Source organism: Melanostigma gelatinosum (assembly GCF_949748355.1).
Source record: "Melanostigma gelatinosum genome assembly, chromosome: 14".
Lineage (NCBI taxonomy): Eukaryota > Metazoa > Chordata > Actinopteri > Perciformes > Zoarcidae > Melanostigma > Melanostigma gelatinosum.
Window position 1 is genome coordinate 24,538,985 of NC_136647.1, and position 17,101 is coordinate 24,556,085.

General features: G+C 45.2%; 1 protein-coding gene across 2 annotated transcripts in view; it reads right to left on the minus strand.

The window, feature by feature from the left end:
• Positions 1-605: 605 nt before the first annotated feature.
• alcama (activated leukocyte cell adhesion molecule a) overlaps positions 606-17,101 on the minus strand; it is a 136,460-nt gene continuing 119,964 nt past the window's right edge. The window contains exons 13-16 of one of the 2 annotated variants that reach the window (XM_079283403.1): positions 7,763-7,789; positions 6,816-6,930; positions 6,403-6,515; positions 606-3,500 (exon numbers count right to left, since the gene is read on the minus strand). In XM_079283403.1, coding sequence (XP_079139529.1) covers positions 6,434-6,515; positions 6,816-6,930; positions 7,763-7,789 — 224 coding nt within the window. In that variant the 3' untranslated portion in view covers positions 606-3,500; positions 6,403-6,433. The remainder of the gene's footprint in view (positions 3,501-6,402; positions 6,516-6,815; positions 6,931-7,762; positions 7,790-17,101) is intronic. The other variant, XM_079283404.1, reaches the window with a different exon arrangement.

The following is a 17,101-nucleotide window of genomic DNA, read 5'->3' on the forward strand; positions in this document are numbered from 1 at the left end:
AATGGCCCTTTTGGTCCCCGGTGACATGGGGCCTATTCTGCCATTCCGGGGACATTTCCCGTAATGGCCCTTTTGGTCCCCGGTGACATGGGGCCTATTCTGCCATTCCGGGGACATTTCCCGTAATGGCCCTTTGTAGGCCAAACGGCCCGACCCGAATGGCAGTTTTGTTCCCGAGCGGCTTTTGGACGTGCGCCCTCTGGTGGTCGCAAAACATAAAGGGCCATACGGGCAAACTGGTCAAAAACTTTGGAAAATCATAACTCGCTGACCGGAGGTCCTAAGGGAACACCGTTCGCCCACCTGAGACCTGCCACCCTGCCCTGCGGGACTACGCCCCCTCCCGATTTTTAGCGGCACTCCTTCTACCGTTAGGTCCGGGCCAAAAGGGGCCATTTTTATCCTTCTCTCTCAATGCAATTGTGCTCCGACTATCCCGGAGGTGCCTTCTAAAACTGTAAGGGATTGTTAAGTGGATTCTGTCTCTATGATAACCTTACAGAACTCAGTTGTTAGACATACAATGGATTTAACTTTTACTACTTGAGCAAATAAATGCACTTGAGAATTTTACTTTAAATGCAGATTAGGTATTTATTGCAGGTTATATTTAGTTAGTTTGCAAGGGTTAAGCTACAGCTCACATAAAATGTGAACACTTGATTCTTTACTTTAATTTTCTTCTTAGATTATACTCATTCGTTTTAGATGCCAAGACGGCTCGGTTGGAGCTGGATCTTCAATGGTTCGGTGAAAAAGTTCTTTTGGAGTTGTTAGGAGCGAAGGTCCGGCCGGACCCTCGGTCCTCCTGCTCTCGCAGCGGAGATCGGCCAACAGTCCTCAAGGCTCAGTACAAAGTCTTTCTAGGGCTGCGGTGTTCCTCCGTTGTTCAGTTGTTAAAGTCGAGCAGTGGGGAGAGGAAAATCTCCATCTTTCAATTCTTTGTCCACGAACAGCGGTCTTCTTTCCGTGAACAGAGACGAAGTCCTCGAATACTTCAGTTACGATCGTCCGTATCTTCTCAGAGCGTCTGGACGGCTCGTGTAGAAATCCCGTTTTGGGGCTTGCAAGCGTCTCCTTTTATCCTTGATTTGGGCTATCTGTTCCCTCCCTCATATTCTGAACACATGCTCCTTTCCCCCACCCTCTTGTGTGTGCGTTTCTTTCTGGAAAGTACCAGACTTTTCCCTCTTGTGTGTGTGAGTCATCTCTTGCAACAGAATTCCATGTCCCATGACTGTTTTCCTGACTTACGCCCAAAACATCTGTTCCTGACTCACTCGGTCTGCTGACACACCATGACAAACACTTTTTCCACATCTCAGCTCCGGTACGCAGAACATTATTATAATCAGTTTTTACATTTGTTAAATCACTCTATGCATTAAACATTTGTTATATAATGATCATAAACCTTATCTTTTGATTATACTTTAACTATTGATTTCTGAGTATATGCGTCATGCTTTTATATCCTGTCTTTCCCCTGAACGTGTATGCATGTATCCAAGGCGGCTTTCTCTGTGAGCTCAACTCTTCTTGACAAAATCTATATTCACATGCGGGAAGTTTTGAGTGTTGAGAGATAATGTTGTTAGACTAAAACCCACATACATCAGACATAAAACTCTACGTGTTTCAAAATGTACACTTTATTGTCAACGTAGAAAAGCAGAAGTCTGTATTTACAACACTACTATGGCCTTCTCATCTCACCATCTTTGGTTTCACTGCTGACCTGATTATTTGAAAAGAAACAAAAGGCATGAGGACTAGGTGCTTAAAGTGTTGATCGCAACCATCCCACAACATGATTCCTCCGCTGTCATGCTGTGTGGGGAGGTGCTCTACATTGGTAACTTCTACAGTTAAACAAAAAGTAAGAGAATGGAATGTCATCGTTTGCTTCACTTTGGACAACTGGCAAGAAACCAAAAGATCAACTGGTGCGTGGTTCCTTCAAGTTAACGTGTATGATCAGCCAACATTATCTTTTCTTCCAGTCTACAAACAGTTCCACGTGTCCATCCTTAAATTACAAGGAAGTTGCTGCCAGATGACGACTCAAATATGTTATGAGTCTGGCTATTGGTGACAGTCATAATACAGTTGTATTTCTCAGAAAATGAACATATGTTTACTCGGGTGGAAAATGGTTATTTATCAGAACAACTTCAGTCATTATGAATGTATTCAGCAAGTTTACATGATGTGGACTGAACTATAAATGTTACCACTATAACTATAAATGTTCTTTCACTGTCTTAACCCTTTGTCCTTGGTGGGTCATTGGGGTGTTGCATTGTGGGATGTACCAGAGTTAATTGATTGACAGAGAGCCACCATCTGACCTGCCAATTATAACCACTGTCTGTATGGGTTATCCTTCACATCACTGAGCTAAAAGTGACAAAATAATAATAACACAGCAGAGAATAAGCACAGATACCTTATTCACGTTCATGTAACTCCCAAACCTTTCCAACACTTGATGCTGCAGCATCGCCATCCAGGGAGGGTGCACACAGAATATAAATACATCAAACACACAACAGATTTCAGACCTGGCATTAAGTAACGCTCATCAAAAATTAAAGCATGAAAAAAAACAAATGGTACAGGAAGTATAGAGGTGAAGACATGAAGATAACAATGTAGTGTATTCAATAAATCAGCCGGAACTATTAAAAGAAAGCAAAAAGCAGAAAACATGTTTGCATTTCGTACATTTAGTTTCACCTTTCTGAGGACTTCTTGCCTTTTCAGATCAAACTATTTGCAACATAAAGGAATTCAAAAAGGTCTCTCTTGAGGCGGAGAAAAGGTGGTAAGAAATGACATAAGTTACATAAACAACGAATCAGTGTGTGTGTCATAATGCTTCATTTGAAGGTGTTTACAGCTACACAAATGAAATTTATAATTGATACCATTTTGTTTTGGTCACAGTTACTGCACATATGTATATAAATCATTCATATTACATCATCAACATATGTAGGAGTCTTTGTGTAGATGAGCTGGACAGACAGGGCTCGGAGGGTAAGAGATGTCGCAGCAGGTTAAACAGTCAGCTGTTATTTTCTCTGAGCACAGACAAACAAAGACTTTTCACACACAGCGCACAAAAACGTAAAAATAAACAATAAAGAGAAACATTGGCATGCTCAGCGAGGGCAGACACATCGTTGTAATTTGTTATACAAAAAGTGTACAAGGGATTTACATTCTTTGAAGAAATTCAGGAATGAACAAGCAAACAAAACATCCTAAAGGAAGAACGAAGCGGTAAAAAAGCACCACACAGCCTGAGAGCTCAAAAGAAAAGATCACAGGGAGCGTTCAGCAGGAACACAATGTAACAGTGCGGTGGGACAGCAGGCAGTGGGCAGGACTTGGTGGAAGATTACACTGTTGCTGCTGCTGTGGAGCCTGATGGAGCGTGTCAGCAACCAACTGGGAGTCTGTATTTTTGATGTTGCATGGCTGCTTCTTCCCCACTAAGACATACAGAGAAACAGTCATTATCATCTCAATCATGACACATACAAGAGAAAAAACACCTGTACACAAATACAAATCACATTATCTTAAAGGATAATTCCAGTTTATTACAGCATAGATCTTATTTCACTAGTTCATGACCATCAGTCCGATTAAGTATGGCAACCTTGGTATCTCCTCAAGTACCAAAGTACTTGAGGAGATCTGGGAACACAGCAACAAAGTCAGACGTGGCAAACCTTCCGGGGGTCAGATGTACTGTATAAACCTACAGTGAACACAGCAGCTGGTGCTGCAGCTAGAAACAGGCTGCTGAAACACTACATGCTGATGATTGAAAGTCAGCGCTCAGCTTCAATCACTGATGTTAAAAACCACAAACAAGCCAGAAATCTAGGTGTAGTTATGGATTCAGACCTCAACCTGAACAGCCATATCAAGTGTCAAGAAGAGTTGAGCCCACAGAGCTGCCTCGAATACATGCTTGCACATTCAAGGAAAAGTCAGGATATAAAAGCACAAAGTATATACTCAAAAATCAATAGTTAAAGTGTAATCAAAATATAAGGTTTATGATCATTATATAACAAAATGTTTAATCAATATGTAACGAATGTTTAATGCATAGAGTGAATTAACAAATGTTCTGTGTGACCAGAGCCGAGATGTAGGAAAAGTGTTTTGTCAGGATGAGTTAGCAAAAAGAGTGAAGTTAGGAACAGATGTTATTGGGTGTGGTTAGGAAAAGACTGTTGCAAGAGATGAGTCATAGAGGCATAATATAGGATGAGTCTGAACTTGTCTGGACTTGCCTGGACATGTCCAGGACCAAACGCCCACAAGTGGGTGGGGGAATGAGATCATGTGTTGGAGAGGAGGGGGCAGAACAGACAGCCCAAATTATGAATAAAAGGAGATGCTTGCAAACTGCAAACTGGGATTTCTACACGAGCGCCGTCCAAGTGCGCTGAGGAGGAGATACGGACGATCGCAACTGATGTATTGAGGACTTCGTCTCTGTTCACGGAAAGAAGGCCACTGTTCGTGGACAATAAGATTTAAAGACGGAGGTTTTCCTCTCCCCACTGCTCGACCTTTAACAACTGGACAACGGAGAAGACGCAGCAGCCCTAGAAAGACTTTGTACTGAGTTTTGAGGACTGTTGAACGGACTCTGCTGCAGAGCAGGAGGAGTCCGAGGGTCCGGCCGGACCTTCGCTCCGAACAACTCCAAAAGAACCTTTTCATCGCACCATTGAAAATCCAGCTCCAACCGAGCCATCTCGGCATCTAAAACTAATGAGTATAATCGAAGAAGAAAATTAAAGTAACGAATCAAGTGTAGTAACGTTTTATGTGAGCTGTAGCTTAACCCTTGCAAACTAACTAAATATAACCTGCAATAAATATCTAATCTGCATTTAAAGTAAAATTCTCAAGTGTATTTATTTGTGCAAGTAGTAAAAAGTTCCTCGTGGCAGTAAAAAGTTAAAGCCATTGTATGTCTAACAACTGAGTTCTGTAAGGTTATCCTAGAGACCGAATCCACTTAACAATCCCTTACGGTTTTAGAAAGAAGTGATCCTAGCCGTTAAAACCTAACCTGGCATTTACCAAGAGCACGGATCCATAAGAGGGAAGCTGCCATAACCGACGCGACTGGTGGGAGCGCCGGGGCCAGGACTGGTCTCTCGGCCGAGCGCGCTCAGACCGGAGGAAGCAGGGTAGACGTCGGGAGTAACGGCAGTTAGCGGAGCCAGGCGAGTTCCCTCGCAAGAACACCAGCTCGACAATCTTTTAATAGAGAGCTGAGTCAGTAAGTATCTCCGTATCGGGCCAGAAGTACCCCAGGATCTAACACAAGACAATCACAAGATCAGCCTCCTATCACCTGAAGAATATATCAAGGATTAGAGGATTTATGTCTCAACAGGTAAAACTTGTCCACGCATTTATCTTCAGCAGACTGGACTACTGTAACGGTGTGTTGACAGGTCTCTGTAAAAAGTCTGTCAGAACGCTGCAGCTCGAGTCCTCACTAAGACCAGGAGGGTGGATCACATCACTCCAGTTCTGAGGTCTTTGCACTGGCTTCCTGTCCAACAAAGAATTGACTTTAAAATCCTGATGTTGGTTTACCAAGCACTGAATGGTTTAGGGCCAAAATACATCTCTGATCTGCTGCTACCTTATGAACCATCCCAACCCCTTAGGTCGTCTGGGACCGGTCTACTTTCTGTTCCCAGAGTCAGAACTAAACATGGAGAAGCAGCGTTCAGTTGTTCTGCTCCACATATCTGGAACAAAGTCCCAGAAAGCTGCAGTTCTGCTGAGACCCTCAGCTCATTTACATCAAGACTGTTTGCTGCCTTTAATTCAACCAGATTCAAGGATATTAATACATTTCTGCATTTTACTACTGTATGTTATTACTTACACTGCTTTTTAGTGTTTCAATGAATGTTTTTAATGGTTTTTAAATCTCCTTTTCTTTTGCCTTATGTGTTGATGCTTTTAATGGTTTTATGTGAAGCACTTTGAATTACCTTGTTGTTGGAATGTGCTATAAATAAACTTGCCTTGCCTTTACTATGTTCATCAACTTAGTGTTAGCATGCTAATTAATTAGCGGTCATCAACAAAAGTATTGAACAATCAGAGGACAGAGGACAGAGGATTGTACAGATGTTGGGCTGACTATATATTGATGAAGTGGAAGTGAGTACTGAGAGGAATGAGGACCAAACCTACAGAAACCTACAAATATAAGACGCATGTTGTACTGAACTGAAATTATACTTGAGATATAGAGATGTACATGTACATCAACATTCAAATGAAAGCTGAACTGAAATGTAACTTGAGAACTTTTGCGAGTGTATGTACAGAGTGTCTTACCTGTCATCCATGTAGCGCAGCCTGAGTGCCTTTAAACAGTGTGATTATTCTCCTCCAGTTTCTTGCTCTCCTCAGATGTTCCCACCTCCTCACCAGTTTTCCAGCTTCCTTGTCTGTGTTGGAAACAGAATTACAAATGCGTGAAGCACTATGCTACAGAATAACCTTGTCACCCTGCTCCAGACAGCAGGGTGCACACTCTCTTCAGCATCCACCCATCACATGCTTACTTCTCCTCCTCTGCTACGTGATCACTTCTTCCACATAATGTGATCCCTGAGGGCGTCTTTGTTCAATCTACTGTGAGACTGTGGCTGTAAACCGTGGCCACCTTCCTTATGATTATTATTCTAAATTCACCGACCAGAGAACACTTTCAGGTTTTTCACATGTTCCACTGTGTGTTTCTATACCTTGCATTCTTCATGTAGAGCCAGTAGATGAGTCCCAGCAAGGCAGCAGCTATGAGGAGCCCTGCCAACACTCCCACTATGAGCTTAGCCTGGTCCTCAGACTCCTCCGGAGAGCCTGAAAACAGACAGCAGCACAGCTTCAGCACCATTTCATAGAGCTGTCCTCTACTTTATGCTGAAGCAACAACGTGACACTTCACTGCTTCGTCTTGTGTTTATAGACGTCTTCTTATTGTTACTATAGCAACATGAACCCACACAGAGTAAAGTTCTGTTTACATTCTGGGAACCATGAGCAGCACATGATGACATGTTGGATATGATGGAGGAGGTGGTGTCTTCCTTTATAGAACAGGAGCGCTTCATCAGTGTGAGCTGTGCTATCAATGTGTCATGTGGACCAGTCACTGTTGTGCATACTTTCTATGTAGTCACAGTATCATTAAGATATACAGACTTTCTGTTGACTGGAATGAAAAGGCGATACCGATCACTGGAGAACACGATTACTCATCTAACACTTTCAAATGAAGCATATGTATCTACAGCAGCCATGTACAGATGTTTTATTACCAGAAGACCATATAATGTACTTTAAATACTAAATGCTTTGACTGAATATTATCCATGTGTATGTAGTTCAGTGGCACATTGATAGGCCGTCATTTAACACAACTATGCACAGTCCTTTAATCATCAGACGCTCTTTATATGCTTGTCCTCTGCAGACGTTGTCCCGTTTGCAGCAGAATAATGAAGATGGGAAAGCTGAGGCGAGGGCACATGTGAAGAATGAATGAGCTCAGTTTATACATGAAGCGAGAGAGATGAGTGTTGGAGAAGAGTTTGGTGAACTTTGCCATGATAGTAGGTTTGATCAAGAGACAGCCTGATATTTCTTGTTAAACAGAGACGTCTAGAAAGGGCAAAATAACTGAAAATCTTACCTTCTTCCTTCTTTTCCTCCTTAAAAACTGAAATCAAACATAAATCAATTAGAACTCATGAAAATAAAAGGCAAATAAAACAACCAAACTAAATTGTGCACTGATCAAACATGAGTAAGGCCTGCACAGTTATTCTCTAAGAGCGCCTTTCAACAAGCAAACTGGAAGTTGGAAAGACGAAAGCATCAATACACTCATATTCCAGGCAGAGGCTCGAAACTGCAGGGAGACAAGACGAGAAGGTTTAGCACCCCGAAGACGGTGAAGGAGATACAAGAGAAAGAGCATTACCACAGACAGAGAGAGCGAAGGAGGAGAGACAAGAGAAAGAGCATTACCACAGACAGAGAGAGCGAAGGAGAGACAAGAGAAAGAGCATTACCACAGACAGAGAGAGAGAAGGAGAGACAAGAGAAAGAGCATTACCACAGACAGAGAGAGAGAAGGAGAGACAAGAGAAAGAGCATTACCACAGACAGACAGAGAGAAGGAGAGACAAGAGAAAGAGCATTACCACAGACAGACAGAGAGAAGGAGAGACAAGAGAAAGAGCATTACCACAGACAGACAGAGAGAGAAGGAGAGACAAGAGAGAGCATTACCACAGACAGACAGAGAGAGAAGGAGAGACAAGAGAAAGAGCATTACCACAGACAGACAGTGAGAAGGAGGAGAGACAAGAGAAAGAGCATTACCACAGACAGACAGTGAGAAGGAGGCGCAACAAGAGAAAGAGCATTACCACAGACAGACAGAGAGAAGGAGGAGAGACAAGAGAAAGAGCATTACCACAGACAGAGAGAAGGAGGAGAGACAAGAGAAAGAGCATTACCACAGACAGACAGAGAGAGAAGGAGAGACAAGAGAAAGATCATTACCACAGACAGACAGTGAGAAGGAGGCGCAACAAGAGAAAGAGCATTACCACAGACAGACAGAGAGAAGGAGGAGAGACAAGAGAAAGAGCATTACCACAGACAGAGAGAGAGAAGGAGGAGAGACAAGAGAAAGAGCATTACCACAGACAGAGAGAGAGGAGGAGAGACAAGAGAAAGAGCATTACCACAGACAGAGAGAGAAGGAGGAGAGACAAGAGAAAGAGCATTACCACAGACAGACAGAGAGAAGGAGGAGAGACAAGAGAAAGAGCATTACCACAGACAGACAGAGAGAAGGAGGAGAGACAAGAGAAAGAGCATTACCATAGACAGACAGAGAGGAGGAGGAGAGACAAGAGAAAGAGCATTACCATAGACAGACAGAGAGGAGGAGGAGAGACAAGAGAAAGAGCATTACCATAGACAGACAGAGAGGAGGAGGAGAGACAAGAGAAAGAGCATTACCACAGACAGAGAGAGAGAAGGAGGAGAGACAAGAGAAAGAGCATTACCACAGACAGACAGAGAGAAGGAGGAGAGACAAGAGAAAGACCATTACCACAGCAGACAGAGAGGAGGAGGCGCAACAAGAGAAAGAGCATTACCACAGACAGAGAGAGAGAAGGAGGAGAGACAAGAGAAAGAGCATTACCACAGACAGAGAGAGAGGAGGAGAGACAAGAGAAAGAGCATTACCACAGACAGAGAGAGAAGGAGGAGAGACAAGAGAAAGAGCATTACCACAGACAGACAGAGAGAAGGAGGAGAGACAAGAGAAAGAGCATTACCACAGACAGACAGAGAGAAGGAGGAGAGACAAGAGAAAGAGCATTACCATAGACAGAGAGAGGAGGAGAGGCAAGAGAAAGAGCATTACCACAGACAGACAGAGAGAAGGAGGAGAGACAAGAGAAAGAGCATTACCACAGCAGACAGAGAGGAGGAGGCGCAACAAGAGAAAGAGCATTACCACAGACAGAGAGAGAGAAGGAGGAGAGACAGGAGAAAGAGCATTACCACAGACAGAGAGAGCGAAGGAGAGACAAGAGAAAGAGCATTACCACAGACAGACAGAGAGGAGGAGAGACAAGAGAAAGAGCATTACCACAGACAGAGAGAGAGAAGGAGGAGAGACAAGAGAAAGAGCATTACCACAGACAGAGAGAGCGAAGGAGGAGAGACAAGAGAAAGAGCATTACCACAGACAGACAGAGAGAAGGAGGAGAGACAAGAGAAAGAGCATTACCACAGACAGACAGAGAGAAGGAGGCGCAACAAGAGAAAGAGCATTACCACAGACAGAGAGAGAGAAGGAGGAGAGACAAGAGAAAGAGCATTACCACAGACAGACAGAGAGGAGGAGAGACAAGAGAAAGAGCATTACCACAGACAGAGAGAGAGAAGGAGGAGAGACAAGAGAAAGAGCATTACCACAGACAGACAGAGAGAAGGAGGAGAGACAAGAGAAAGAGCATGACCACAGCAGACAGAGAGGAGGAGGCGCAACAAGAGAAAGAGCATTACCACAGACAGAGAGAGAGAGAAGGAGGAGAGACAAGAGAAAGAGCATTACCACAGCAGACAGAGAGGAGGAGGCGCAACAAGAGAAAGAGCATTACCACAGTCAGAGAGAGAGAAGGAGGAGAGACAAGAGAAAGAGCATTACCACAGACAGAGAGAGAGAAGGAGGAGAGACAAGAGAAAGAGCATTACCACAGACAGAGAGAGCGAAGGAGGAGAGACAAGAGAAAGAGCATTACCACAGACAGACAGAGAGAAGGAGGAGAGACAAGAGAAAGAGCATTACCACAGACAGACAGAGAGAAGGAGGCGCAACAAGAGAAAGAGCATTACCACAGACAGAGAGAGAGAAGGAGGAGAGACAAGAGAAAGAGCATTACCACAGACAGACAGAGAGAAGGAGGAGAGACAAGAGAAAGAGCATTACCACAGACAGACAGAGAAGGAGGCGCAACAAGAGAAAGAGCATTACCACAGACAGACAGAGAGGAGGAGGCGCAACAAGAGAAAGAGCATTAACACAGACAGACAGAGAGAAGGAGGCGCAACAAGAGAAAGAGCATTACCACAGACAGAGAGAGAGGAGGAGGAGAGACAAGAGAAAGAGCATCACCACAGACAGACAGAGAGAAGGAGAGACAAGAGAAAGAGCATTACCACAGACAGAGAGAGAGAAGGAGGAGAGACAAGAGAAAGAGCATTACCACAGACAGACAGAGAGGAGGAGGGACAAGAGAAAGAGCATCACCACAGACAGACAGAGAGAATGAGAGACAAGAGAAAGAGCATTACCACAGACAGAGAGAGAAGGAGGCGCAACAAGAGAAAGAGCATTACCACAGACAGAGAGAGAAGGAGGCGCAACAAGAGAAAGAGCATTGCCACAGACAGAGAGCGAGAAGGAGGAGAGACAAGAGAAAGAGCATTACCACAGACAGAGAGAGAGAAGGAGAGACAAGAGAAAGAGCATTACCACAGACAGACAGACAGAGAGGAGGAGGTCCAACAAGAGAAAGAGCATTACCACAGACAGACAGAGAGAAGGAGGAGAGAGAAGAGAAAGAGCATTACCACAGACAGACAGACAGAGAGGAGGAGGTGCAACAAGAGAAAGAGCATTACCACAGACAGACAGAGAGAAGGAGGAGAGACAAGAGAAAGCGCATTACCACAGACAGAGAGAGAGGAGGAGAGACAAGAGAAAGAGCATTACCACAGACAGAGAGAGAAGGAGGAGAGACAAGAGAAAGAGCATTACCACAGACAGACAGAGAGAAGGAGGAGAGACAAGAGAAAGAGCATTACCACAGACAGACAGAGAGAAGGAGGAGAGACAAGAGAAAGAGCATTACCACAGACTGACAGAGAGAAGGAGGAGAGACAAGAGAAAGAGCATTACCACAGCAGACAGAGAGGAGGAGGCGCAACAAGAGAAAGAGCATTACCACAGACAGAGAGAGAGAAGGAGGAGAGACAAGAGAAAGAGCATTACCACAGACAGAGAGAGAGAAGGAGGAGAGACAAGAGAAAGAGCATTACCACAGACAGAGAGAGAGGAGAGACAAGAGAAAGAGCATTACCACAGACAGACAGAGAGGAGGAGAGACAAGAGAAAGAGCATTACCACAGACAGAGAGAGAGAAGGAGGGGAGACAAGAGAAAGAGCATTACCACAGACAGAGAGAGGAGGAGAGACAAGAGAAAGAGCATTACCACAGACAGACAGAGAGAAGGAGGAGAGACAAGAGAAAGTGCATTACCACAGACAGACAGAGGGAAGGAGAGACAAGAGAAAGAGCATTACCACAGACAGAGAGGATGAGAGAGAAGGAGGCGCAACAAGAGAAAGAGCATTACCACAGACAGAGAGAGAGAAGGAGGAGAGACAAGAGAAAGAGCATTACCACAGACAGACAGAGAGAAGGAGGAGAGACAAGATAAAGAGCATTACCACAGACAGACAGAGAGAAGGAGGAGAGACAAGAGAAAGAGCATTACCACAGACAGACAGAGAGAAGGAGAGACAAGAGAAAGAGCATTACCACAGACAGACAGAGAGAAGGAGGAGAGACAAAAGAAAGAGCATTACCACAGACAGACAGAGAGAAGGAGAGACAAGAGAAAGAGCATTACCACAGACAGAGAGAAGGAGGCGCAACAAGAGAAAGAGCATTACCACAGACAGAGAGAGGAGGAGGCGCAACAAGAGAAAGAGCATTACCACAGACAGACAGAGAGAGAAGGAGAGACAAGAGAAAGCGCATTTCCACAGACAGAGAGAGAGAAGGAGAGACAAGAGAAAGAGCATTACCACAGACAGACAGAGAGGAGGAGGAGAGACAAGAGAAAGAGCATCACCACAGACAGACAGAGAGAAGGAGAGACAAGAGAAAGAGCATTGCCACAGACAGAGAGAGAGAAGGAGGAGAGACAAGAGAAAGAGCATTACCACAGACAGACAGAGAGGAGGAGAGACAAGAGAAAGAGCATTACCACAGACAGAGAGAGAGAAGGAGGAGAGACAAGAGAAAGAGCATTACCACAGACAGAGAGAGAGAAGGAGGAGACAAGAGAAAGAGCATTACCACAGACAGAGAGAGAGAAGGAGGAGAGACAAGAGAAAGCGCATTACCACAGCAGACAGACAGAGAGGAGAGACAAGAGAAAGAGCATTACCACAGACAGACAGAGAGAAGGAGGTGCAACAAGAGAAAGAGCATTACCACAGACAGACAGAGAGGAGGAGGCGCAACAAGAGAAAGAGCATTACCACAGCAGACAGACAGAGAGAAGGAGGTGCACCAAGAGAAAGAGCATTACCACAGACAGACAGAGAGGAGGAGGCGCAACAAGAGAAAGAGCATTACCACAGACAGAGAGAGAGAAGGAGGAGAGACAAGAGAAAGAGCATTACCACAGACAGAGAGAGAGAAGGAGGAGAGACAAGAGAAAGAGCATGCCCACAGACAGACAGAGAGAAGGAGAGACAAGAGAAAGAGCATTACCACAGACAGACAGACAGAGAGGAGGAGGTCCAACAAGAGAAAGAGCATCACCACAGACAGAGAGAGGAGGAGGCGCAACAAGAGAAAGAGCATTACCACAGACAGACAGAGAGAAGGAGGAGAGACAAGAGAAAGAGCATTACCACAGACAGAGAGAGAAGGAGGAGAGACAAGAGAAAGAGCATTACCACAGACAGACAGAGAGAAGGAGGAGAGACAAGAGAAAGAGCATTACCACAGACAGACAGAGAGAAGGAGGAGAGACAAGAGAAAGAGCATTACCACAGACAGAGAGAGAGAAGGAGGAGAGACAAGAGAAAGAGCATTACCACAGACAGACAGAGAGAAGGAGGAGAGACAAGAGAAAGAGCATTACCACAGCAGACAGAGAGGAGGAGGCGCAACAAGAGAAAGAGCATTACCACAGACAGAGAGAGAGAAGGAGGAGAGACAAGAGAAAGAGCATTACCACAGACAGAGAGAGAGAAGGAGGAGAGACAAGAGAAAGAGCATTACCACAGACAGAGAGAGAGGAGAGACAAGAGAAAGAGCATTACCACAGACAGACAGAGAGGAGGAGAGACAAGAGAAAGAGCATTACCACAGACAGAGAGAGAGAAGGAGGGGAGACAAGAGAAAGAGCATTACCACAGACAGAGAGAGGAGGAGAGACAAGAGAAAGAGCATTACCACAGACAGACAGAGAGAAGGAGGAGAGACAAGAGAAAGAGCATTACCACAGACAGACAGAGAGAATGAGGAGAGACAAGAGAAAGAGCATTACCACAGACAGAGAGAGCGAAGGAGGAGAGACAAGAGAAAGAGCATTACCACAGACAGACAGAGAGAAGGAGGAGAGACAAGAGAAAGTGCATTACCACAGACAGACAGAGGGAAGGAGAGACAAGAGAAAGAGCATTACCACAGACAGAGAGGAGGAGAGAGAAGGAGGCGCAACAAGAGAAAGAGCATTACCACAGACAGAGAGAGAGAAGGAGGAGAGACAAGAGAAAGAGCATTACCACAGACAGACAGAGAGAAGGAGGAGAGACAAGATAAAGAGCATTACCACAGACAGACAGAGAGAAGGAGAGACAAGAGAAAGAGCATTACCACAGACAGACAGAGAGAAGGAGGAGAGACAAAAGAAAGAGCATTACCACAGACAGACAGAGAGAAGGAGAGACAAGAGAAAGAGCATTACCACAGACAGAGAGAAGGAGGCGCAACAAGAGAAAGAGCATTACCACAGACAGAGAGAGGAGGAGGAGAGACAAAAGAAAGAGCATTACCACAGACAGACAGAGAGAAGGAGAGACAAGAGAAAGAGCATTACCACAGACAGAGAGAAGGAGGCGCAACAAGAGAAAGAGCATTACCACAGACAGAGAGAGGAGGAGGAGAGACAAAAGAAAGAGCATTACCACAGACAGACAGAGAGAAGGAGAGACAAGAGAAAGAGCATTACCACAGACAGAGAGAAGGAGGCGCAACAAGAGAAAGAGCATTACCACAGACAGAGAGAGGAGGAGGAGAGACAAAAGAAAGAGCATTACCACAGACAGACAGAGAGAAGGAGGAGAGACAAAAGAAAGAGCATTACCACAGACAGACAGAGAGAAGGAGAGACAAGAGAAAGAGCATTACCACAGACAGAGAGAAGGAGGCGCAACAAGAGAAAGAGCATTACCACAGACAGAGAGAGGAGGAGGCGCAACAAGAGAAAGAGCATTACCACAGACAGACAGAGAGAGAAGGAGAGACAAGAGAAAGAGCATTACCACAGACAGAGAGGAGGAGAGAGAAGGAGGCGCAACAAGAGAAAGAGCATTACCACAGCAGACAGACAGAGAGAAGGAGGTGCACCAAGAGAAAGAGCATTACCACAGACAGACAGAGAGGAGGAGGCGCAACAAGAGAAAGAGCATTACCACAGACAGACAGAGAGAAGGAGGCGCAACAAGAGAAAGAGCATTACCACAGACAGAGAGAGAGAAGGAGGAGAGACAAGAGAAAGAGCATTACCACAGACAGACAGAGGGAAGGAGAGACAAGAGAAAGAGCATTACCACAGACAGACAGAGAGAAGGAGGCGCAACAAGAGAAAGAGCATTACCACAGACAGAGAGAGAGGAGGAGAGACAAGAGAAAGAGCATTACCACAGACAGAGAGAGAGGAGGAGAGACAAGAGAAAGAGCATTACCACAGACAGACAGAGAGAAGGAGGCGCAACAAGAGAAAGAGCATTACCACAGACAGAGAGAGAGAAGGAGGAGAGACAAGAGAAAGAGCATTACCACAGACAGACAGAGAGAAGGAGGAGAGACAAGAGAAATAGCATTACCACAGACAGACAGAGAGAGAAGGAGGAGAGACAAGAGAAAGAGCATTACCACAGAGAGAGAGAAGGAGGAGAGACAAGAGAAAGAGCATTACCACAGACAGACAGAGAGAAGGAGGTGCAACAAGAGAAAGAGCATTACCACAGACAGATAGAGAGGAGGAGGCGCAACAAGAGAAAGAGCATTACCACAGACAGACAGAGAGAAGGAGGCGCAACAAGAGAAAGAGCATTACCACAGACAGAGAGAGAGAAGGAGGAGAGACAAGAGAAAGAGCATTACCACAGACAGACAGAGGGAAGGAGAGACAAGAGAAAGAGCATTACCACAGACAGACAGAGAGAAGGAGGCGCAACAAGAGAAAGAGCATTACCACAGACAGAGAGAGAGGAGGAGAGACAAGAGAAAGAGCATTACCACAGACAGACAGAGAGGAGGAGGGACAAGAGAAAGAGCATCACCACAGACAGACAGAGAGAAGGAGAGACAAGAGAAAGAGCATTACCACAGACAGAGCGAGAAGGAGGCGCAACAAGAGAAAGAGCATTGCCACAGACAGAGAGCGAGAAGGAGGAGAGACAAGAGAAAGAGCATTACCACAGACAGAGAGAGAGAAGGAGAGACAAGAGAAAGAGCATTACCACAGACAGACAGACAGAGAGGAGGAGGTGCAACAAGAGAAAGAGCATTACCACAGACAGACAGAGAGAAGGAGGAGAGACAAGAGAAAGAGCATTACCACAGACAGAGAGGAGGAGAGAGAAGGAGGCGCAACAAGTGAAAGAGCATTACCACAGACAGAGAGAGAGAAGGAGGAGAGACAAGAGAAAGAGCATTACCACAGACAGACAGAGCGAAGGAGGAGAGACAAGAGAAAGAGCATTACCACAGACAGACAGAGAGAAGGAGGAGAGACAAGAGAAAGAGCATTACCACAGACAGACAGAGAGAAGGAGGAGAGACAAGAGAAATTGCATTACCACAGACAGACAGAGAGAAGGAGAGACAAGAGAAATTGCATTACCACAGACAGAGAGAAGGAGGCGCAACAAGAGAAAGAGCATTACCACAGACAGAGAGAGGAGGAGGCGCAACAAGAGAAAGAGCATTACCACAGACAGACAGAGAGAAGGAGAGACAAGAGAAAGAGCATTACCACAGACAGAGAGAGAGAAGGAGGAGAGACAAGAGAAAGAGCATTACCACAGCAGACAGAGAGGAGGAGGCGCAACAAGAGAAAGAGCATTACCACAGACAGACAGAGAGAAGGAGGAGAGACAAGAGAAAGAGCATTACCACAGACAGACAGAGAGAGAAGGAGAGACAAGAGAAAGAGCATTACCACAGACAGACAGAGAGAAGGAGAGACAAGAGAAAGAGCATTACCACAGACAGACAGAGAGAAGGAGGAGAGACAAGAGAAAGAGCATTACCACAGACAGACAGAGAGAAGGAGGCGCAACAAGAGAAAGAGCATGCCCACAGACAGACAGAGAGGAGGAGAGACAAGAGAAAGAGCATTACCACAGGCAGAGAGAGAGAAGGAGGAGAGACAAGAGAAAGAGCATTACCACAGCAGACAGAGAGGAGGA